A 25,105-nucleotide genomic window follows, 5' to 3' on the forward strand; every position below is an offset into this window, starting at 1 on the left:
CAGACAGCATAGGACAGGCAGAGTGCTGCCTGTGTGTGCCATACTCTGCCTGCCCTATGCTGCTTGTGGGAGGTGAACCTGGCAGGGGTTTGTTGTAGGAGTTTGTTAGCAGTTGGAAATAGCCATTAAATGGTCCCAAAGGTGTGTAATTATGTACTGGGGGTTGCTGTGCTATCCACAGGGGAGGAGGAGGCATATGGAATTTAAGGGTGTATCTTAATATGACATAATTCTTTCACATATGAATGATGGTTGATATCCCCACAGTAAGGACCAAGCATTTGGGATTTTGCTGTGCTACCACCATTGTGATAAAATAGGTGTGGTTTGAAGTGGGTGTGGTTTCAAAAAGGGGAGTGGTCAAAACTGGCTTCCATTAGCGGCCCTCCACTATGTATGCTAGAGAAATTCCGGCCCTCGGCACCGTAGAAGTTGGACAGCACTGATATAAACTATAGTAGTGTTACTGTAGAAAACACACCGGTTTTACCAGTGCAGGGCAACAGTACACTATATTTTAATTACTTTAAAGCTCTTTGATTTTTTGGTGTTATTGTCCCTTTAAGATAGTATACAAGCATAAAGGATTTTACAATATTTATGGTTTTATAATACAGATATGTGTGTGATATTGTTACTGTAACTGACATAATACATCAATAAACGTGCAATTAACTAAAATGACAACAATTTTACTCTTCCCTTGTTTTCACAAAACCTCTTTCATTTCTGGTCAAATTGGGAGAAAAGTCTCTGATGCAGCAAGGTTATTGTTGGTACCCAGGAAAAAGTCTTTTTTTCAGCTCCCTGGCGGGAAACCAACACTAAAGAAGCTTTTTTTTGTTCTCTAACAGAACTAGGAGGTGCGAGCAGAATGAACCAGATTGCGAGAAGAGCCGCCGTGCCTGACTAGCAGCTCCCAACTGTGTGACGCGCTATTGCGCCGACTCGTCAACCCCTCAAGGCGTCTACGTGATGCGTCACTGCGCCTACGTGGCGTTGGGAGTTCCTGTAAGACAGGAGGCTAGGATTCTGCAATTAACAGTGTTGCGGGTGGTGTAAGTAGCGATTTAGGACTGCGGGCTGTGTTAGGGAAATCGGGACTGTCTGGGCTATGTTTGGAAATGCGGGACTGTTGTTTAACATGAAGGCTTTGTAGGGGAAAGAACATACAGGCACCTTAGCAACCGCCCTCCCTTCCGAAGTCTGCAGCCCACTGATAGCAGGGGCCCGGTAATCCAAGTAAGTGCATCACAGCCGGGCCCCTAAACACCAAAAACCCACCGGTTCCCGGCCTGAGGCGACTGTCCCCATGTTACACTCCACCCCCCGCCCCCCATGGCGGCCCTGTGTACATTTATGTCATTGTGTTACCAGCCTTAAATACTCAGTTATATAGTTGTATAGCTACAAACAATACAGATTTCTTTAGGGGTTTGACTTGCCTATTCAAACCCGTCTATTATTATTCTATTCAACTATTATATCAAATGGGTGGTATGTGGCAAAGCAAAATACCAAATGGGAAATGGTACTAAGCAAAAGCAGTTATATACGTTTTAAACTGAGCAGACTTAAATAAAGAGGAAATTTCTTATGGAAGTTACATATAGAATCTTTATGAAAATACATGTATGGCACAGAAAAAAAACACCATAGATGATTGTTAAATAATGTTTCTCAGGTTATTCTATCTATGCATTATTTTCCTAGCTTGTCTAGAATTAACCTTTCTGATATATCTGGAACTATTTGTTAACATCCTTTGAAAAGGTTGCTGATAATGTTTATGATAGATTGTGTGCAGTGCATATTCAATATTTCCCCATACTTTAGTAGCCAAATGTTATAATAGTTTAGATGATCATTAGCAACTTTACAAATTTTTTTTTTTAAATGCATTTTCCAAAGCCCTGTTATTTTAATGACAATGTTATGTATTCTTACAGTGATATCAGAAGAGGAGTCTTTCAGACCACAAATTTGAACCCATGTGACATCTTATTTTGTTAACCTAACGGAGCAGCACAGCAATAAAGGGTCTCACGCCATGTGATAGATTTTCCTTATTCCCAGGTGAACCTTTGCTCACCTTCTCCCTACTTTCTCCCTGCAAACAACATGAAATTCCGTGATCAGGTGAGCACATTGTCTGACTGGTTTAAGGGCTGGAATGAATGTGAACAAACGGTGGCCCTTCTATCTCTACTTAAGAGGATCACCAGGACCCAGGCACGTTTCCTGCAACTGTGTTTGGAGCATTCTTTATCAGACTGTACTGAAATACACATCCTTGAGACAGAGGCCAACAGTGCAGGTAAGAGATTCTTTCTAATGATATCCATGCAGTAAGAAGTGTCTAGAGCTCTGTGGTAACTGATTTGCACATATATTTAAGGTTCATATTGGGGTCTGATTCTTCTTTTTCAACCATTCATACCACAATCTGGATTTCCCATGCAAGGAATCATATCAAATTTACTGCATCATCGTATTGCACAGTGAACATTCAGCAGAGTTGAATGACACATGGCAAAGTGCATCATTCAGTAGGAGAAGATGGCACTAGCCACACTGTAGCTCTGTGCCTTATGATGAACATTTATAAAGGAAATACGGCACCAAGAACACTGCATTACCAAAACCATATATTTTATAGGAAATTATTACTCTTTGCAGTATTTGTTGTCAGGCAAAATTATACGTATAAAGAAAAAAAGCTCTGTATAAACAACTCCTGCAATTCAACCAGTTGTAGTCAGTGTTGGAAGGAGTTCATTATACAGACGGTTTATCTGTTGATTGATGATTTGATTACCCACCACTTTCTCCTCCCATAAAAGACGAAGAGCTTTCACTTTGTCTTTGCCCTTTTTAGTGCAAAAAACAAATATATTTCTCAGAGAATTAGTTAGCATCTTTAGCACAAACCCCATTCATTCAACTTGTGCAGAACAAACATTTTACTGACTGTAAAAGTAGCTGTTACTTAGTGCCATATCCCAGGGAGTAGCCATAATAAAACCTAGGGAAAGGGAGAAGTAGAAAGGTACTGCAAACATTCATGACCATATTTGACATATGTTACTCACATTCGCTTATACTTGTAGAATTTAACATCAGCCATCTCTACCTTTTACGTAAAGGAGATGTGTGCTTTTGCATTCTTGGTGCAGTCAGCTCCTGAGCCCAGAAACTATGGAAACCTCTGTAAGGCATCAAACATTTCAGCTCACTATTTGAGGGAGAGGGCAGGCCCAGTTTGGGAACATCTGCCCTTGAATATAGTTTTTATGCAGTGATAATCCCATGCTTGTTACACACAGTAACGCATCCACATAACAGGGCACCCATATGTGTATGTACCTTTAATCCATTAACAAAAACTGGGCACCCAGATTATATAATTACACATTCCCTTGAATGTTTGCATGGGAAACCTGTAGAAAGAGTGAACTAACTAAATTCTCTAAACTTCTAAAAAATACAGAGGGGCAAATATTCAGTTGCTGTATTTTGAATGATTGTCACTTTCTTCTCTATCTCTTTTTTTATGTTTCCCTTATTTTTTCCACTGTTAGATGTATGTGTGTGTGTGTTTTCTCTGATACAAATCTCGATAAAGTAGAGACTGTCAAAAATGAGTGGGTCTAGGAATTGAGCTATAGTGTGATTTCTTCGGTTTGCTCAACTCAAGCAGATATACACACAGGGTATTTCAGTTATTTGTTTACGGATGTCAGCTGTTCTCTCCCTCCAGTGAATTCTTTGTTATGCTTCTTGGTGTTTCCTAGAAGTAGCGAAACAGAAAGCATTATGTACTCAGATGACCTTGGCAAATCCATGTATCCCAGTGGAGTGCTAGAGGGTCAAATTATTGCAGCATTGCTAGAAATTTGGAATATTATACAGACCTCAACCATACCAGGCAGAGCGTGCATAATTATAACAATTTTTATATAAAACTGCAATTTAGAGTTCATTATTTGCACATCAGTGCACATTTTTGTTGTAAGCATAGATTGTTTTCCTGGTGAAAACACCCACTTAGAATTAATAAACTTTGCAAAGCCCTTAGGGCTGTGACAGATGGGGAAATTAGTCACTGCGCGACAAATCTCCCTTGTCACAGGCGACTTATATCCCCAAAATGCCATTCCACAGGCTAGCATCTAAATTGCCGGTGGGATGGCATACGCGGTGCAGCGAAGTTGCCTTGAGAGGAAACTTTGGTGATTTTGGCGCCGTGTATGCCAATATTTGACAAAAGGGGGTTTTTTTTGTAAGGTTTTCATTCTATAGTTCTGTAAAGAGCAGCAAATGGCGTTTGACTTTTGCTTATGCATAAAAACTAAACTGCATAATATTATCTTATGTGTAAACTTGTGCCCTATAGTCCAGTTTCAGTAGCTTATATATAAAAACTGATGTAGTTCTTCTGAAGTAAACAAAGTTTTCACCAGTCGGGTAAGGGTGATGGCATACAGGGCACCCCTGAGTTCCATGTTTTTAAGTAACCCAAAATCTTGGGGCCTAAGTGCCACCAAGTTACTTAGGTGGCAGTAGCCTTCAAGCGCTTCTGTTGATGCTTTTTAGGCCTGCTTAAAATGTTGCTCCAAAACATAAGCACCCTGTGTGCTATTACCCGAACAGTGCATTATAATTAAATCAATACTTAACCCTTTAATTTTTTGCATTGCATGGCCTTTGATCCTACATTTTCAGTTTGCTTAACAAAAACCTAGAATATTTTTCTTGCAAAAGTTATAGCAGCAGCTAGATCACATTTAACTAGCTCTCTCCTATCCTTATAATGTTTCAAGATCACACTAGGTTTAATTTTTTTTATTATATGATATTCATGAATATGTTTCTATTTTGCATTGCCAGATGATGTGATGGAAACCCATTTGGAGATGTAGAAAAATGAATAAAGTATCCATTGTGATAACTGTGATGTGATATCGGCCTATACATAGTGCAACATAGCTCCATCTGTGTATTTTAGAAACTCTGTTCGGGATAGCTTAAAATTGTTGTTGCTGTTTCTTTGCATTTCTTCCCTTTTTTCTTCTTACTGGCTAAAAACATCACTTTCCATCCTTAAAGGGAACCTGTCACCCACACATAAAAAGCTGTATTAAAAAAGTCCTTTGCAAATTAAATTTTTTTTTTTTTTTTTGTTGAAACATCCAAACCTGTTATAAGTGTATTTAAAAATCTTGGCTGTCAATCATAAATTGCCTGCATTATTCACTTTCCATTCTGTAGTTCCTAGATGTCATTGCATCTTTGTATGCTCTGCATGGGCATGGGCATCAGGTGCCAAACATAAACAAGATTTTAGGATGATGCAAAACTTGTCTTAATAACAGTGTTTACAAAATGGCAGTTTTCTGCTTGTTGTGATTGTGTACTTGCAAGACTGAGGGGAAACAAGATTTATAGAATTTATGTAGTGCAAGTAAAGTTTATTTTGCTCAACTAAGATGATAAAAAGGCATTAGGAGTTATTCCTTAAGGCGTCAGGTCCCCGTTACTACAAAGAAAAAATATATAACTAAAATATATTACAAAATTTTAAAATATGAATATTTTTTTATTAGAGGTAATAGATAAATTATACCCCTATCTTTAAAGAAAATTCATAGCAACAAAAAACTGGTCTATCCAAAAATGTGCTTGTATATTGGAAAAAAAAATGATTTACCTTTTCTTGATGGTGCATTGCAGTTGAAAGCAGAATTTTCTTATCTCTGCGCTCACTGATGTTTCTGACTTTGGGCTCTGGCACACGGGGAGTTTAGTCCCCCGCGACAAATCTCCCTGTTCGCGGGCGACTAATCTCCCCGGATTGCCATCCCACCGGTGAAAATGTAAGTTGCCGATGGGATGGCACACGCTGCGCAGGCGATTTCTGCAAATCGCCGAAAATGCCTTGCGAGGCAACTTCGGCGATTTGCCGAAATCGTCTGCGCAGCGTGTGCCATCCCACCGGGAGATGGCATCGGGGAGATTAGTCGCCCGTGACAAGGGAGATTTGTCGCGGTCGACTAATCTCCCTGTGTGCCAGAGACCTTAATGTCAAGGTCTGTTAATCAGCTCCTTCTGCTACATTGTTTCAGGACTACTGGTACAGAGAATAGAAAGGGACAGACTGTACTGCTTTTAGTAGCAATTACATTTAGATATACATTTAAAGCAGAAGGAAAGGTAAAAACTAAGTAAGCTTTATCAGAAATTTTGTAGAGAGTCCTCTACAAAAAAGGAAACAAGAAATCCTGTTTTTCTTTTGATAAACATGTTCTTAGGGTAACTGACACTCTCAGAAAAATCTGAGTCTGCACAGCTTTCTCCTCTCTCCCCTCTCCTGCTCCCACTCCCAAAAAAATTCATAAAACTCACTCCCCCCACCTTTAGGAATGCGTGATCTGAGCTATAATGACTAGACTGCAAACAGGAAGCTATGAACACCAAGCTAAAATGGCACCTGCTATCAGACAAAGCTTCTAGGGCTTTTTACTCAGATATGATACATTTTTCTGCAGAATAAATATAGTGTTCTAGGTGGCACTAATGTGGCAAATCTATTGGCAGTAAAATGCCAAAATGACTTTCCTTCTCCTTTAAAACCACTATAAATTTTGTTTGGAAATGTACATTTTATTTAATTATGCAAAAACAAGTTTCTGGGTGAAAATCCCTGTACATTTTAAAAAACACATGAAGATAATTGTTTTGTACATTACAAAGGTCACAATGATATTAATTTTGGAGCAAGCTTTTTCAGTTTCTGCAACAATTCACAAAAAAAAAAAATCACTTTTTTTTTTTTTTTAATCCAATGAAACCTGTAAATTGCTTGCTGTTTAATCTACTTTGTATCAGGGATTCTTAGGGCATAGACACATGGGTTAATTTGCGGCACGCTAATTATTTGCTGTGATTGGCTGTGATGACTTCTACATTAGCCTATGGCGGCTAACTGAGTTTCATGTTTTTAAATTACCCAAAGTCTTCGGGCCTAAGTGTTCCCATGTGACATTGTTACTTACCAACCCCTTTGATGTTGCTCTCTGTGCCCCCAAACCATGTACTTTTTGAATTCCTGACTTGGTGGCAAGTTTTGGTTGAATACAAACAAGATTTACTACCAAATAAAGCCTCCTGTAAGATGATAGTGTGCATAGAGGCTACCTAATAGCCAATCTTATCCCTTATTTAGCACCTCCATGAACTTTTATGATGCTTGTGTTGCTCTCCAAGTTTTTTTTACATTTGACTGTGGCTCATGAGTAAGAAAGGTTGGGGACCCCTGACCTACATCATATGATGAAGGCCCCTGCTAGGGCAGGTACTCTGCCTGGGGATAAATGCAGGGCAAGAATTTGGCCCTACGCTCAAAAAATCTGGCTTTGGGTGAAAACAGTAATTGAGTCTTCCTGGGTTCTGGTACACAAAGTGGAATTCACTGCGAAACTGCTTGCATAAGCAGGTTTGCAACAGATTTTGCTTAGCATGCCTGCACCGGGGTCCACACTGCGACTCCAGGTACAGGCACAATAAACATTTTTGAAGTGTAGGGGCAGATTTTCCCTTGCGTTTATCCACAGGCAGAGAATCTGCCTAGTGTAGCAGGGGCCTAAGTGCTCTTAGAACACGAAATGTGTAAGGCAATAGAGATGATGTTCAAATACATTTTTTATTTTTGTGGTGACCTTCGTGGTTTTTGAGTGTCTAGCACCCTTTTATTTGTGGTTTATGTAAACCGTTTTGCTGGACCCAGGTCCACACTACCATTTTTGAACAGATATCTGGGAATATCCTTTTGGGAGCTGAATGTTTATAAGTACAAATACATTCATCAGTTGAATGGATTACTGGACCACCCTCTGAATACAATTGTTGGCTGACGATTGCTGAACTATTGGCTCTGGGCCTGTGCTTGCAAGAATGTGCATATATACCCTGTACAAGAGCGGATGTATGGTTCCTAAATGTGTTTTCAGGCTTTAACAAAAAAGGTAGAGTGGATGGGCACAAGGAACATTGTGTCTTTCATAGATTAAACAACCACTCTACCATAATCTTTTATTTCCCAATTTGTATTTGTTTAATGATAAAATAAGGCACAAATGAATATTTCCCTTTACTTTCTTTCCTGGTTTTTGTGAAGGTAATACTGACTCTGCCAAAGCTGTAGTCATTTTAAGCTGGTTGATCACAGCCTACTTTATCACTTCACACAACCCTCGCATAGTGTTATAATCCCCTTACCAGATGCAGGAACAGAGTGGAGTTTAACATAGATTAGATAACATCTATCTAAAAACTCCAGGAAAAGCAGCAATAGGAATAAACTAGACAGATGTACCACAATATTTGCCACCTTCAGTTATCCCCTTTTACTTTTCTTATAAGGAAACATTTATTGACATAAAACCATTTCATTTCTATGTTGTATATTATTTGCTGTGCAATGCATGCCACAAATATTTGCGCTGACTAGTTTACTGATCCACGTTTCCTGTGGGTTCATCTTTGCCAATAGGAATAGGAATGTAGTTACATAACTATTGTTTCTTGTGCTTGATATTCACTTGCAATCTTCTTTTTATTGTTTCTTTTTCCTATTGCAACCTTCGTTATGCATTTTGTCTTTTTATTATGTTTTTCTTTCTGTTATGCTTTTCTCTGCTAGTATTTTCACTGCTTTAGTGAGAGGTTTCTGTGCTTAAAGGGGTTACGTTTTTGAAAATGCAGTTAAGCAACTTTTTAAAATAAATTCATTACAAGTTTGCGGTGACTGTGAAATCATTTGTAATTGTTATTAAATCAGTATCTCTCTGACTGTTTGTTCTGTGCACTGCTGATTCTGACTAGCTATACAATTGAAAAATGTAGCAGTATTTAGCTGTCTCTGCCAAGGCTCCAGTTCCTAAAATGCCTTTCACACGAATGTGATTGTTCTTCAAAAGTGGGTTAATTTAACTAATGTGCAAGGGGACAGCAGACAGATGCTTCTCGTTTGACTCTTGAAACAATGTATAGGATCCCTTATCTGGAAACCCATCCATCATCATCATCATCATACCTTGTACTTGATAGTAACTAAGCTGCATGAATCCATGTCAGTGGTAAAACAATCATATTGGGTTACATTTTTTGATTGTATGGCGCTCCAATTTATGGAATGATCCCTTATCTGAAACCCAGGTCCCAGACATTGCGCATAATAGATTTTTTACTTGCATATTGAATGTTGCTTAGGATGACATTCTTTCGTTATAACACTTTTTATTTAGACATGTTGGTAAAATAATACATCTAAATAAATGTTTTTCTCTTTGTAGCTCTCATCAGCCAATGGCATCAAGAGTCCAAAGAGAAGGTGATTTCTCTTCTCCTTTCTCACTTGCCGCTACTGCAGCCACGGAACACAGAAGCCAAATGCGAGTATATGAAACTCCTGCAGAAAGTTCTGGCTTACACCACCGAGAGCAATTTGTACATAGAAGAGAGTCGGCAGTTACTGTCCTATGCACTTATTCATCCTGCAACCACCCTTGAAGACCGAAACTCACTGGCTTTATGGCTGAGTCATCTAGAAGAACGATTCTCTACAGGCTACAGCCGTCATGGAAGAATTGAAACACCTTCTGCACATCTACGGCAGGATTCAGATGAATGGCAGGGGCCAGTTGACCCTGGTATGGGGGAAGCAAGCCTCAGCTGGCAGGATAAACCACCACGTGAAAATGGCCTGATGCCCTTCCATTCTTCTAATTTGGTGTCCTCAGGCATTCAGAATATGGGGAGCAACACAGGTAAGAAATGTGCATCCTGTGCAGGAAGTTAGCTTTATTTACACCTAATCAAAAAATGAGTTTTTTTTTTAAACAAAAAAAAATGTGACGGGCAAAGAGACCGTTTGTTTATAAGATATCCAGCTAGACTACAGTAGCTCTTCAAGAGCTAACACTTTATATAGATTTTTTCACTAGTGTTTCATATAGCCAAAAGCATAACTTTACAGGGAAATAAAGTACAGATGAGTAGCAGAAGGACATTTACTTAATAAAGTGGTAGCCTAAGGAAACCGAATGGTACAGAGAGGCTCAGCAATGAGAGAACAAAGCATCAGAATTGTGTACAAAATAGGGCGTTCTTTATCACAGCAGTACTTTCGGGCAAGCCTATTTGAATCAGCATGGAAGGCTAGTGGTGGGATTGGTTTAATAGTAGGAGGGGTAGTGGTTGTTGTTTCTGCGTGGGTTAGAAGGCAAGAGGTGAAAATCACTGGAAGTAGGAAGAAGTAGTGGACCTTGCAGGCTGGGAGAAGTTGCCTAAAAATGTAGCATTAAAGCACTTAAATAGACCAACATTACAAAAATCTAACTAGCGGTGGTACAAATGCTTGCCTGGCTATTGAAGTGCTAGTCTATAGAAGATTATTTCTAAACTCTTTAATGCATGCCATTACCATAAGTATTTCAGCTGTTTTGTGCAAAAGCACACAATTCCAAAAAAAGGTTTAAAGATGTAGTTGACACTACAAAGTAATTAAGTGGTGGCATCTTTTTAAATTTATTTTTACAGAAAACTTATCTTTGAAATAAAAATTTCAAAACTAAATTTCAGTGTAGTTCATTATACTTGAAAGAATGAATCTGCTCCCCTAACTGTCACATATACATGTACACATGAAGTGCTAGCATTTCCCCAAATCTGTTGTTCTAAGTTGTCTTTCTTGGGTTAATTTGATTGAAACCACTGAAACTAATGTAGACTTTATTAAGGAATAAACAATTAACTTTTTCAGTGTTGTGATTTCATTGGCCTGCCTTTAGAGATCTGACACACCCACAAATACCAAATTTCACATGGGCATATAAAGTATTGCTTAAGAAATTAGATACCATGACTTCCATTTCTTTTATTGGTTATTGTCTATCCCTGGCTTGACTACCATTGTCATAGTAGTTTCAAAAAGGGCTGCCTACTTAGGGATCAGATTTGTATTTGTTTCTATGTATAGCAAGATTAGTAGGACATGATCTCTATGTCTGCCGTGAGTCTCGGGCTCATGGCCCATGGGGAGATTTGTTGGCCTCTGTTAAATATGGGCTACTGCAAAGAAACTTCAGGCGACTTCAGAAAATGAAGTGCAGTGTACATTTTCCCACTGGCAGTTCACTTTATTGCCATTGGTAAAGCAGGAGATTAGTCTTCTGTAGTAGCCCAGATTTAACCACAAGACAAATTTTCCCATGAGCCTTAAGATGGTGTCCCATGGGGAGATTAGTTGCCCGGATAAATCTCTGCTACTGCCGGCAACCCCAAAATGCCTTTCTACTGACAAAGTAAATCGCCAGTAAAAAAAAGGCACATGCGTTGCTTCTTTTTTCCAAAGTGGTTCTCCTGTGTTGAATCTTTATTACAGATCTGTTAGTTAGTTATTTTATACAGAATACTACAGTTCCCAGAATGCACATGCCATATGTTACATGCAATTTCCTGCGTGTGATGTAAGTGATTGCTATTGGTTCTGGGTTGGTGTGATCTTGATCTTATGTTCCTGTTACTGTGTGAGAGCTCTCTCTGTAGCTGCATGTTCCTGTGTTTTACTGATTAGGATTGCTGATATGCATCTCTCCTAAATAAAAGTTATTAACAGCAAAGGATTGTGTGGAACTACACCACTGTGTTAGAATCTGATACCAAGGAACTCTGGTAGGTCATCAACCCTAAATATTAGAGTGTTGTACAGAATAGTTGCAACATCCTGCAGGCAACTTCACACAACTTTGGAAAATGAAGTGGAAAGACATTTTGGGGAGAATCTCCCTGTGAGACATGAGCCTTAGGACAAGCACCCATGGAGCAACTTACTCACCTAGCTCTTTCTGAAAGCTCAGACTTTGGTATAATGCACTGAGATGGCTGCCTACACACCAGTGTTACAACTAAAAAAATACATTTGTTGGTTCAATAATAAAATCTGAAATGGTAGTGATTTTTTTTTTAGCAATAAAAACTATACCATACAAGTCATTACAGAATCCTTTTAGCAAACACTCATTACTGGAGAAGTAAGAACAGTAAAAACAAGCTAATCAAAGGAGAAGCAAAATACACTTTCAGCAAAAGTCCTATTTGTTAAACTTTTTTTGTTGGTCAAAAGTATTTTAGATTTTGTGCATCATATTTTATTTTGGTTATGTCTCCATTTTCTGCTTGATATTGTGGTGTTATTTTATATTTTGACTGAGCGCTAACATGAAGGTTTCTGTTTTTATGACTAAAACCACAAATTACATGCTTTGTTCCAAATTTGACACACCCTACTTTTTTTTTTTTTTTGCAGTGCTGTCCTGCCAGGTACATCCAAGTCCACTTAAACGCTCCATGTCACTTATTCCAACATCTCAGCAGGCACCTGGTGAATGGATGGGGTCAGAGGAAGTGGGAAGTCGGTCAGTGTTTCTCACCCCAGACCCTGCTCCACTGTCACCACAGAGCAGTGTGGCATCGTCAGGCAGTGAGCAAACTGAGGAAGTGAGCGCTGGACGCAACACTTTCACAGAGGATGGGAGTGGTATGAAAGGTGAGTGAGGTCTGGGATCCTATAGCACAAGCTGTACTTTCACAGATACAGCATTAGGAAAACACGGGCATCCATCTCAAGATAGTTTACAGTAGCAGTTAAGTGCTTTGCTTTTTCCTTTACCAAATGAGACCCATCAGGTTTACAGCAGGTGTTTTATTCCTTGATACCAGGTTGTACATAAAGACTATCAAGAAATAAAAATCATTAATAGAAATTACACCAAACAGCTCAGGATTTACATCATAAGTTTTTGTTTAATGTCTTGTCCTCTACCTTTTCTCTGCCTTCAGAGAATGGTCCTTCTGTGATATTTTGTGGTAGAAGACAGACCTGATATTCCTAGCATCCTGAGTCAAGGAAACCAATGGTTACTATTTGGTACAACATCTTGACAGTATGCAGGGTGTAAACAGTCTTTAGCTATGGCAGTCACTACTAGAAGACGACATCTTAAGTCAACAGAGTAATTTGTGTGGCTGTGTTCAAATTAATGGACCTCTAAGGGCAGTGGCAGACAGGGAGATTAGCCGCCACGCAACCAATCTTCGTTACCATGGGCGTCTAATCTCCCAGCAATGCCATCCCACAGGCAAGAATGTAAATCGCTGGTGGGATGGCATACACATTGTTGCTATTTCCCGAAGTTTCCTCTCAAGGCGAGAAATTGTAGCGATGCGTATGCCATCCCACCGGCAATTTACATTCTTGCTGGTGGGATCACATTGCAGGCAGATTAGTTGCCCACGGTAACGCAGATTTGTCGTGGGGCAACTAATATCCCTGTCTGCCACTGCCCTTAGATTTAGAGAAACTTCATGGCTTTATACCTAAATTGCCTATCTGCTACATTACTAATAAAGGACTAAGGTTTTTTGTTTTTCCCATCAGTGGCCATGAGTACTGTCTTCCAAGTATCTGATTTTTGATTCTGCTAAGACAGTCCTTGTAAAGTTCTTTTTCTTAAAAGACCCCAGCCCAGAGTCCCCTATAGAAACCCACAGGCTTGTGTTCTATGTACTGTTGTAACAGTAGAACCAATTTCTACCTCCATTGAAATGTTTTCTCTGTTCGTCATCCAGGGTATACCAGAACCTACACAGAATGGTCATGGGTCTTCAAGTCCTGTTTTTTCACTGTTTTGGTGATTTCAGTTGTTTTACTGTTACTTAATATTATCTTGCTTTTTTTTTATTCCATTTTGTGCAATTGCTCATGAGTTTACAGCTTGGTTATAAACAGGCACACTTCCTTTGCTTGAGGGTTAAAGTAGAGCTGGGCGGTATGACCAAAAATTTATATCACGGTATTTTTCAAAATTATATCGGTATCACGGTATTTGACGGTATTTTTTTTTCCAATTAACATTGGTGGCCAGGGCCCCTATATATTGCTATTGAGACAATTAGTATTTAATCCACAGGGAACAAAGTTGAAAATATATGGAAAGGCTCATGTTGGTACAATTCCTCAGAGGTTCTAAATCGGTATATGAAGCACTGCTTCATGCAGTTCTGTACTTGGAATGTGCAATTTTGGGAGGTTTGTACCAGTGAGGCGCAAGTAGAGGGAGCATGTAACCAGCTGTGACCAGCAGGAAGCTTTCCCCCCACTTTCCCCTTATAATTACGATTATTATTTATAAGCACCACCCCCCATACAGCCCCCCATACAGCAAGTTGGCCAGCGCTGCGGCCAGCGATGCGGACCGTGCCGCTTTTGTTGCCGCTTCGGGTTGCGCCCGTGCTTACGCGACGTCAGTACGCACGGGCGCACCGTGCGTACTGACGTCACGTACGCACGGGCGCACCGTGCGTACTGACGTCACGTACGCACGGGGCGCCCGTGCGTACTGACGTCACGTACGCACGGGTGCAACCCGATCATCACCGGTATGGGGGTATTTCAAAAATGAATATCGGTTTTTAAAAAAAAAAACGGTATTCGGTATTTTACGGTATACCGCCCAGCACTAGGTTAAAGCCAGCAGGGGTTAAATGAGCTTTACTTTTAAGGTAAAGGAGAGAATAAAATATGTCATAGTAGGAAGAAATAAATAACCGTTTCTGTTTTAGTGCACTTTATTGTCCTACTCAGCTTTATCTATCTCCAAATGTATATAAAGCTAACATGTTTGCTCTGCAAGGTAAAATCCATAGACTAATGAAACCGTAATGCCATGAACACTATGAATGACAGACTTCTTGCTTGAGTTTACATCATTTACTTTTGAACAAAGAATTTATTGTGTGGTAATTTTACATACAGAAAATCTACACATCTCTTTGGGGATCTACAGTTTGCCATTTAGTGTTCCATTAGTTTAATTTTTAGATTGCTTCCCCAGTTCTGTATGGCAAAACTTTAATTCAGCAGTGATTCTTATCCTTTAACATCCTAAACGGGTTCTTTACTATCTATATTGAACAAAATGAAGTTTGCAAGAATGTGAAAACTTAGTCTTGGAATTACTTTAATTGTTCTCCCCAGAATTTTTTTTTTTACAGCCCCTTAGGACAAGAAATATTATGTATATTTCTCAAAGCAAGGTAAGCCAGCCCTTACCTTGCCCACTGTAGTAGAAAACTTTTTACAGAAGCAGTTATGCCTTTGCAAATACATGACTTGTTGATTTTGCAAAAGTGCCCAGTTCTACCACCTTGTGTAGTGGGGTGGAATAGACTATCTCCAGCAGTGCAGTAGAAGCTCCTCCTTCTATAGGATACTTTGAAACACTCTAATGATCATTTAGAAAAGCCCTGATAATCTGGTTACTTCCATGGTACTCCCTGGTATATAGTATCTTTGATTTTACTTTTTGTGATTAGATGCATTCCGCCTTCACCTGTATCTCTTTCTGTCCTAGATGTACCCACCTGGTTGAAGAGTTTACGATTGCACAAATATGCATCGTTGTTTTCTCAGATTAGCTACGAAGAGATGATGATTCTGACAGAGCAGCACCTTGAGTCCCAGGTGAGAGGAACGTTTTTACTGTCTGGACCGGAAAGATTTTAGGTATTTCTATTCTCTGTGGCAGACCATAGTACACTTAAATGCTTCTTACCAGCTGTGTTGTTTATTGTTTCTAAATAATTTAAAATTTTTAGTATGTCAGACGAGATTTAATTTAGCCAATATGTTGCCTAATGCTCTGGCCTATGAAGCTCTGAAATGTTCATCAGATTGTACCAGTTTGGAGAGTTGCTGAACAGACTCTCAACAGAAGCTGAGACTGGCTTAAATATTTTTTTAAATGTACATTTTAGAACAACATGGATTTCAGTTGCACGTGTATTATTTTCTGTGACTTTTGCCAGTTTTCAATGGGTACTACCATATAATGTAATTCTGCATTAGGTTGTATGGTCACTTGGGCATCCACCAGATTGTTAAACAGTGTTAGTGTTTAGTCTGAGAGCTTACATGTGTTCTTCCCTGGCAATAAGGCGATGCAGGGGAAGCATCCACTATGCGGCGATCGATTGATCAAGCCTAGCCTTCCTTCTGTATAGGAAGGAGTCAGGCTAGGATCGATCAATCGATCGCCGCATAGTGGATGCTTCCCCTGCTTCGCCTTATCGCCTTTTTTTAAATGACCAAAAGGTATTTTTTAAAAAGGCATTCAAAATACTAAATGGTTTGCAGGATAGGGCAATTATTGGGGCAGGGTAGAAAAGATTTTTTACTTAAAAATTTTTAGTGTTCCTTTTCCTTTAATTATGGCTCTAGCTAAAAACTTTTTTTTCCACTGTGAAATGATTTTGGGACTTCAAGAATATGTGCACCATTTCACCATGGGACAGGGTAAGGGGAGGCTGCATTACGCTGTGTGGTGGGGAAGTAGACAGACTATCATGGTTTTCTTTTAATCTAAGGTATCATGTATGTATGTGTATTTAAAAAAAAGTTCATTTTTGGTAGTTCAGATTTTTTTTTAAAGTGTTTATGCACTTTTACATAACCCCAACTGAATGAGTTCATGTCAAAAAGGGGTGGTTCTAATTCCTCTTTAATAAGCAACACACAGGTGTTACCATGAATGAATAAAAAGTATTTTTACTTACTGACGTGACTGACCCATTAAGGTTTAATCGATCTTAGAATCACACAATGCAGTAAAAGGCTACAGTGCACACACAGCATTCTAATTAACTTTGCTTGTTAGCAGTATGCTAAATGTCCCTCTTACCTAATGCTGAATTTGGCTTAATAGAAAGTTATTGCACCTGCTGCTAACACTCTAAAATTCACCTTTAACTTTTAGTAGTGGTTGTCTGTGCTGTTTTCCTTTCAAAATAAGAATTTTGGAAAAATATCTGAGGTGAGTTTGTTAGATAATTGTCTCCACAAGTGGCAAATGCCGATGTGTACAACATCCTGAAACAAATGACAGTTGTTTTTAAGATATTAAAAGGACTAGAAAATGTTGATATTCCAGCATTGCCATCATGAAATATCTGCAGAACTACATAAAGCTTAAGGTTTCCTCTTTCTCACTTTTCTGTCTCAAACAGAATGTCACCAAAGGTGCAAGACACAAAATCGCTTTGAGTATACAAAAACTCCGGGAGAGACAGAGTGTTCTCAAGTCCTTAGAAAAAGTAAGAAAATGTGTTTGGTTGGCTTCATATACACATCTCTCACTCGGTCTTTCTCTCTATTAATTTTATTTTATTTATTTTGAGTAGGATATTTTAGAAGGCGGAAATGTGCGTAATGCTCTTCAGGAGTTGCAGCAGATTGTCATCACACCCATTAAATACTACCGCCCTAACCAGGCAGAGGTTACTGGCAATGAGCAAACCCCACCACAGAGGCCAAACCAAGACCCAAGCTGTAAAGGATCAGATGAGAATGAACCTCCGCCTGGACTGACAGCAGATGGTTTCCAACAACAGAGTGCCCCAGTCTGTGATTCTGAGCCAGCAGTTCCACCTATAGCAGAGGGAGATCTCCCAGGGCAGCTTACCAGAGTGCTTGGAAAAGGTAAGGAGCAACAGAGTCGAATGTGCTTAACGAATAGTTTTGGGTCCCTGAGAGTCATTATTTTAGTAATTTAGAAATTGTCATTCCCAGCAGAATATACTTTTAGCTTCTAGTCTGTTTCTGACCTTAGTTTCTCTGTAGCTATATGCTGTCTTTCCATTATGGTAATTTCTTATCTCTGACATGGGCCTTTTACCCAATTTTTTTTTTTTTTTTTTTTTGCCAATCTTAACCCCTACCATTTCTCTTGGTATTTTGTCTGTTCTGTTTTGGTCCTTTTCCCTCACCCCCTTCCCTGATAACTTGTTTCATGCAATTTTTGCCTATGTTTTTCAAACTTTTTTTCTAACCACGTTTTTTTGTTTTTGTCTCTGCATAGTTTGTACACAGCTTTTGGTTTCCCGGCCGGATGAGGACAACATCACATGTTACCTGCAGCTTTTAGAAAAGTGCATTTCACATGAGGTAATAACTGAGAGCATAGGGTTCATATATCCGAAGTGCAATTGCGGTCCCATAACTTCCCCCAATCAGTTGCATGTAAAACCACCTTTATTAAAGGTACTTGCATTCAAATGCATTTTGATATATACATGTAATAGGTTATGTCCTGCTTTAACATAAGTCCTTATTTATGCGGATATGAGTACAAATAATTTTGTATGTTATCACTAATAAATGATAAAGTGCTGTGTGTTTGTTCATTGGAAAAAATAAATGTCAAATAAAGAAGTTGAATACAAATGTTTGGGCACCCCTTGCCATATTACATATTTGGATAATTTTGTAGGTGAAAAGAAGTTAGCAAATACTACAGCATTCAGTTAAGGCTAAGGGCAGTGGTACACGGGGAGATTGTCTTCGGAGGAAACTTTGGGCGACTGTGGGACATCGCAGTGACGCGTATGCCATCCCACTGGCGATTTACATTTTAGCCGGTGGGATGGTATTGTGGGGAGATTAGTAGCCTGCAACAATGAAGATTTGTCGCGGGGCGACTAATCTCCCCGTGTACCACTGCCCTAATGCTACACAGGACTGGTTCTATATGTATGTATGTGGATATGTGGAGAGATATAATTATACAATTATATACAAATCTATGTTTTTTTTTTCTTTGGTATGAAAGGTCTTCTAAACTCTTGCAGCCAGACTGGGAAAGAGTGAAATTACTTTATTTGAACTGTATTTTGGAATTGCTATATTTATATATCAGACATTCTAATTTATAATACATTTTGTTTTGTTGCAGTATTTGTATTTCATGATTTAACTTTTACTTGTGTTTTCCTGAAATAATCCTAACCTTGCATCTGTGTTTTTGCATAAGGCATTCACAGAAATACAAAAGAAGAGGCTGATGTCTTGGAAGCAGCAAGTTTTGAAATTACTGCGGACACTTCCCAGAAAAGCACTGCTGGAAATGCAGGGGTACAGACAACAGAAGGGGTGCAGGTGGGCAGTGTGTGTGAGTAGGGGCACAGGTAAGAAAGGGTTGCAGATAGGTAAAGGGATTTATTAAATTGCACAAACAAAAAAACTTCAAATTTGATCACTCTAAATTTCCCCATCCAGGCCAGAGTTGTTATCTTGCCATTCTGTGTGTATGTAAGTATTCAAAGAAATGGAGGTGGGAAGTGTGCTGTGGGGTATATACTCTGATTCAGGTTGGGTAGGTGGAGCACTTTGTACAGGTCTTGCATAAGAAGGGTTAGGTAAGGTGCTTTGTGTTTGCATGTTAGTAAACATGTACAAGAAGGTGGTTTTTGGATATCTATAGGGATACAGGCTAGGGAATGTAGGGTGTGTTTTAATGTAAGGATACAGATAAGGGCTTATGGAAATTTAGTATATAGTAATAGGTAGTAGTGTGGTTGTGTAGTTATTAAGGGCATTGTGTACATTGAGATTAGGCTAGAGGAAGTGAATGTGTGTGTACAGGAAGGATACAGTGAGGCAACCAGACTGATCTTATATTTTCATTCTGCAGCTGGGCATTTGCATCCAACTCTCTCCCCATAGCTGGATCTGTGGGGTCTTCCATAGCTCGGAGAGGACAGCGTCCATTTCAGATGCCTCCTAGGGCAGTGCCACCTTCCCGTATTAATGTAATGAGTCCTGGGTCAATCGGAGGTGTCTCTCCACGGCATGCACTTACCAGCCCGAGCACTGGAGGCCAGGGTCGGCAGGTGAGATAAAAATGACTAAACAAAAAGAGCTTCATGCATTGATGATCATTTTGGGAAAAATATTGCTTTAAAGAATGCATTTTACTCTTGCTGAATTGTTCCCTTTTTTCTTGTAGAACCTGTGGTTTGCCAACCCTGGGGGCAGCAACAGTATGCCATGCCCAAGTCACAGTTCAGTGCAACGCACACATTCATTACCTGTACACACTTCCCCGCAGAGTATTTTAAAGTTTCCTCCTGGTAAGATTGCATTGTGTTTTAGTACGTGGCTCTACATCCTAATCCATTGTACTTTTACTGCACAGCCTTTGGGATTTTTGGTTTTGCAAGTTTTTCCTACAATCTATATGATTTAGTAAGATGAACTTCACTATCTTTTACATTGTACCAGTTCCTGATAGTGAAACTGGATTTGTCTTCTTTTCTCTTCCTGTTTTTTTGTTCAATTCCTCTCCTATTTATTGTCCTGTATGGCATTTGTGCCACTGTTTGTAGATATGATTTGTAATTATTGTGACCTGATAGTTGTTTAAATAAATTCTAGCAGACTATAAATTGTCAGATTTCACATTCTTAATCAATCTTTTCCTTTTGTTAATGCCTGCATGACTGATTTCTGCTCTTTTTGCAGATTGCCAGGTGCCTGGGGCTGATTTAGAGATTAACCCCCGGTTGGAGTCCTTGTGTCTGAGTATGACAGAGCATGCTTTAGAAGGTAATAGTAAATCATCTGATTTTATGCATCAAATGTGTAATACATATCAGCCTTACAGGAATAGCCAGCAGGTGTTTGGGCCTGCTTTTCTTTGCTGCAACACACATTTTATTACAGAACACCTAGGGTAATATACATGTTTTGGATTAGTTCTGAATCAGTGCTGCAGTGTTGCACTAAACGGACACACTAGAATGTAAATTGGGCCAGGAAATGTACAATGATTTTTATTGTCAGCATACCTCCTTAGGTCTGTAATAGTTAGGGTAGGGTATTACCCTGCACTAATCCTGTATATTACCATGTCACCCCCTAATAAACCAGATTAATTTTACCAAAAGATTCCTCAGTGTCACACCACCTTGTGCCTTCTACAATGCAAGTGGCAGTTGTTTTCATCAAAATCATGCTTCTTTGTGAAAGAAAACCACAGAATTCCTAAGGGCTCTGGCACACGGGGAGATTAGTTGCCCGCAACAAATCTCCCGTGTCTCGGGCAACTAATCTCCCTGGATTGCCATCCCACCGGCGAAAATGTAAATCGCCGGTGGGATGGCATACGCGGCGGCGCGATTTCACTGCCCGCGAACAGGGAGTTTTGTCACGGGCGACTAATCTCCCCGTGTGCCAGAGCCCTAACGGTCTTTATAGTAGCTACCTACTGGTTTGCAACAGTTCGTTTAAGATTGTAATATTTATCTAAGAAATTCAGTCACCAAACTGCTAAATTTGTGTATATTGCAGTGCCACCTTTCTTGTGACAAGAAATAGGTCAATAAGTGGCCATCTCCTGCTTGTTTATCTTAGTTATTCATTGTTGATATTACTGGCTGCTCAAAGGAACTGTGTTTTATAGGGCAATAACCTATTTCAGTATGGTGATTCCATCCTCTGTAATCTGCATGTAATAACTGTATTTATATTTACCATTTAGGATTATTATCTACCTAGCAAGATCTTGCAAGTTCAAAAAAAAAAAAACAAATTTCCCTGTGTGGCTCAAATAATAAAAACCATAGTTGTTTTTGTAATTAAAATGATACCTAGAATGCATGTTCTGCACTCAAATGTTTCCTTTCATATTCTATATTTTTGTATAAAGTGCTTACCAATCCTTGGGATCAGCACTATCATTGCTGATGAAGTCCAGAAAAATCAGGTGTAAGCATGCCCCATCTCTTCCTTGTTCATCTGTTTATCATATTGGCGTGCAAAGTAAGCAAGGAATGGATGGTGCATATGTGCAGTAGCACTTGGCATCTAGTTGGTACATGGCTCTGAATTGGTGCAGTTAGTGAACGTTATTTGTGAACATATATAATCCTTAGCGGTAACTGGCCCTTTTATTTGATAGGGCTTGGTATTGTTATTATGCACTAGAAATGTGTTTCTACTTGTTGGCTAGATTTGCTTCAGCATTATTTTCTATTATGGTGCATTATTTTTAGGGAATGGGTCATATATTAAACTAGAAGCCTCATTTAAAATTTTGGTTTCACTGTATTCAGTGAATCTATGTGCTGGTTGCTGTTTACAGAAATATACATTTGCTGTGTGGGTGTTATCATTCTGCGGCCAAATGAATTTTTTTTTTATACCTTTCTAACTTCTGCCTTCTTTGTAATAGAGGGAACAGACAAGACATCGACCATCTGATTTCGTGCCCCAGCACCTTCCTTTAAGGGGGAACCAGAGGCTCTGTCCCATGTCCTCGGCCTGGCAAAGGCAGTAAACTGCCACTTCCCATCACATTCTCCATGAGTCTGTCACTACATCTTTCTCCCACCATGTTCTAATACTTGTTTAAGCTATTGTACCCTTTAACTTATCCAAACACACAGAAGCACGGCTAAGCGTTCACGTTGAAAGGAGCTTGTTCTCTCTGTATGAGATGACCGTGGCAAAGTTGCATGTGGGAGGATCCCTAACAGACACTATTCAGGTCTTTTAATTCTTGTACCTTGCGCTGGCCTCTGTTATAGTAAAGAGCTGTACTGAGGTGAGGAGGAGAGAGGTCAGATCTCTCAACATGTGCAGATTGAGGGGAGAGCAGTGCGCCATGGAGCCAGAAGCTTGGCTACCACACTAAGCGAGAGGAAAAATATCCAACTATAAAAGGATGTTGGAGGCTGATGCACTCAGAAACAAATGTATGATTGGACATGACAGGGTTGCTCACAAAAAGCACGATGGGTGATGTGGAAGGCATCTTGAAAAGTCAGGAAAGGTTGTTTATTTGGACACCACAAAAGAAAGGAATGTTTGAAATTAATGGATTCCATAACTGCAGCTATGTTGCCAACATAGTACACACAGGGGCAATATGTCCTGCTCATAACACTAATCTTGCAGATGTGTGGGGAAGCATACCCCTATATATATATATATATATATATATATATATATATATATATATAATATATATATATATATATATACGCACCCTCCAAGTACCAACTGTGCAAGCTGCAACCATAACGTGCATTTCCACCAGCTAGGCCCGATCAGCCCATCTCTCTCCTTCCTTGCTTACTTGTAGACTAGAGCTTCAGTCCTGGGAGCTGCCCTTGTGCCACACGCAGAGCGTGGAGGTCAAGAGTTGGGCAGTGCCCACTGAGACTGCCAGTGACCTCCTTCTCCAGAAGTATTTTCAGAATATCGCTAACTATTTATTTCTAACATAGAAACACAGCTCCTTTTCAAATAGAAAACAAAAATGTTATTTTAGATACATTTTATTATGAATAACTTTTGTTATGACTATGGCTGGTAACCATGAGTACAAAATTATTAAAAGATAATGTTAAAATGTGTAATTTTCAGTGTTTTTCTCTACCTGAATATTTGTTCAAGAAGCAACTTCCTCTTCAGTGCTGGATTGTGTTGCTCTGTGAAGCATTTTTAACTGCAATCTCATGATTGTATCACATGTTATATTTTAGAGCAATTAGAAAAGGTTAGCTTTACTAGCAGGCATGCCTTTATTTTGTGGGCCTATCTCTAGGATCGCAGTGACCGCAATATTGATACTTTCAAAGCAAGGCAGCCGGATATATGGCATTTTTATTTTTGGCCTGCCTCAGCTCATTTGCCTAGGTCAAAAAAGCAGCAAGAGTATCACCATTTGGTGGTATGCAGAATTCATATTTGGTGGCACCGTGCTATTGGAGCTAATGGAAAAGATGTTGCCATCTGGCAGAATGAATGAGAAGTATTTATACTTTTTCCAGAGAAATAATTTTACAAGCCAATGAGTTCTGCAGCAGGAGTCTACTTGCAGTATCTCCTTTATCATATTGGCAGCAAAGTGGTGATCTTTGAACCACTTGAGTTTAGATTCTCCTACAATCTGCTGGTCAAGAATAGTTCATTCTGTATCAAGTAATATTTCACATTTTAGACATGTGCCCAGTGTGACTGTATTGGAAAACTTTTATCGCACAATCTCTCCAAATGCTAAGATGATTGCTTTTTCCATGCATCAGTCTCAGTACTGATATTTGTATTGTTTTTGCTGTGTTTTATCTTACAAATAAGTTTAGGTGCTTCTGTTATTCTGGCCTGAGTTATAAGCAATGAGATTTAACCAGCCTTCTCCAGTGTACCATAAAAGGATAATTTTATTGTCTATGGTTGCCTGAGTTACATCTCACTGACAGATAAATATCACACCAGAAATATAGATTTGCATGAGATTTTACTTTCCTAATAGGTTAATCAGCCATTATAAAATTCTGAATATAAAAAAAATCTGTAGAAGGTATATCTACTTGCCAGTGGTCAATAAGAAGGGCTTAAGTGCTTTCTCTTCTAGTACTTACACACTTAAGAAAAAAATCGAAAATCATAGAGTAGGTACTAAACAGGAATAAAGCGAGGTAGGGCACCTTCCCATAACTAGAAACATGCACTCTCACGTGTTGAGAAAACATTTGTTTATAGTAAGTTTTAAGTGGTGGGTTGAGTATACAACAACTAGCTAGGCTATTCTAGACTAGACTTCTGAGCCTAGCCTGTAATTCTTGAAATTATGAAGCTTGGCCGCCATTTCCTCCATTTTTCTGATCCAGAAATAAACCCGTGTGCACTCTTTGTAAAGCCAAAACAGCACAACTTGACTGAGTTTGAATGCCTAGAAGACTTAGCTCTTTGCCTTGTAGCCAGACAGCTTGTTCCCCTCTGGGTTCAGAATACAAGACTGTAAACATATTGATGTTGGGCTAAACAGATGTGTATAAACAATTAAAAGTTGAAATTTGGTCTGTAAAGGGTGACTATACCCATTTACCATGAGCACAATATTCAAGAGGCACTAAAAATGTGTTCTGCCTATTCCACATGCTGCAACTATATTTCTGGGAAATATCCAGCTGTTTCTTTGTGGCCTGAAGGATATCTCATGGGCCAGTAAAATGAGCCCATCTAAACACACCCACTTTTTTATTGATTTAGTAAAACAAGACTAAACAAATAGTTTTTACCTACAGGAAGTTTGTTGGCTTTTTTGTCATCTTAGTCAACCAGAATTCCATCTTACCTTGAAAGACCTGGCTCTGAGCAAACCACCAAGAGCTTGATAGTATACTTGCATTTCCTCAGCTAATT

The 25,105-nt window shown here is 39.2% G+C and overlaps 1 protein-coding gene across 3 annotated transcripts; it reads left to right on the top strand.

Annotated features, from left to right (window-relative positions):
- The first annotated feature begins 884 nt into the window (after positions 1 to 884).
- Positions 885 to 23,316, top strand: samd4b (sterile alpha motif domain containing 4B). Of its 3 annotated transcripts, none has more exons than XM_012969284.3 (13): positions 885 to 1,058; positions 1,950 to 2,317; positions 9,354 to 9,827; positions 12,368 to 12,607; positions 15,474 to 15,583; positions 17,125 to 17,211; positions 17,299 to 17,596; positions 17,976 to 18,061; positions 18,927 to 19,051; positions 19,587 to 19,785; positions 19,902 to 20,025; positions 20,417 to 20,500; positions 22,128 to 23,316. In XM_012969284.3, the coding sequence occupies exons 2-13, from the start codon at positions 2,122 to 2,124 to the stop codon at positions 22,154 to 22,156; spliced, it is 2,052 nt and encodes a 683-aa protein (XP_012824738.1). In that variant the 5' UTR covers positions 885 to 1,058; positions 1,950 to 2,121; the 3' UTR covers positions 22,157 to 23,316. The 3 variants fall into 3 exon arrangements, with proteins under 3 accessions (XP_012824738.1, XP_012824739.1, XP_004917096.1); XM_012969285.3 differs by having other exon boundaries at positions 886 to 1,058; positions 18,927 to 19,027; XM_004917039.3 differs by lacking the exon at positions 885 to 1,058 and adding an exon at positions 1,065 to 1,242.
- The last annotated feature ends 1,789 nt before the right edge of the window (positions 23,317 to 25,105 follow it).

Source organism: Xenopus tropicalis, chromosome 8 (genome assembly GCF_000004195.4).
Source record: "Xenopus tropicalis strain Nigerian chromosome 8, UCB_Xtro_10.0, whole genome shotgun sequence".
Taxonomy (NCBI): Eukaryota; Metazoa; Chordata; class Amphibia; order Anura; family Pipidae; genus Xenopus; species Xenopus tropicalis.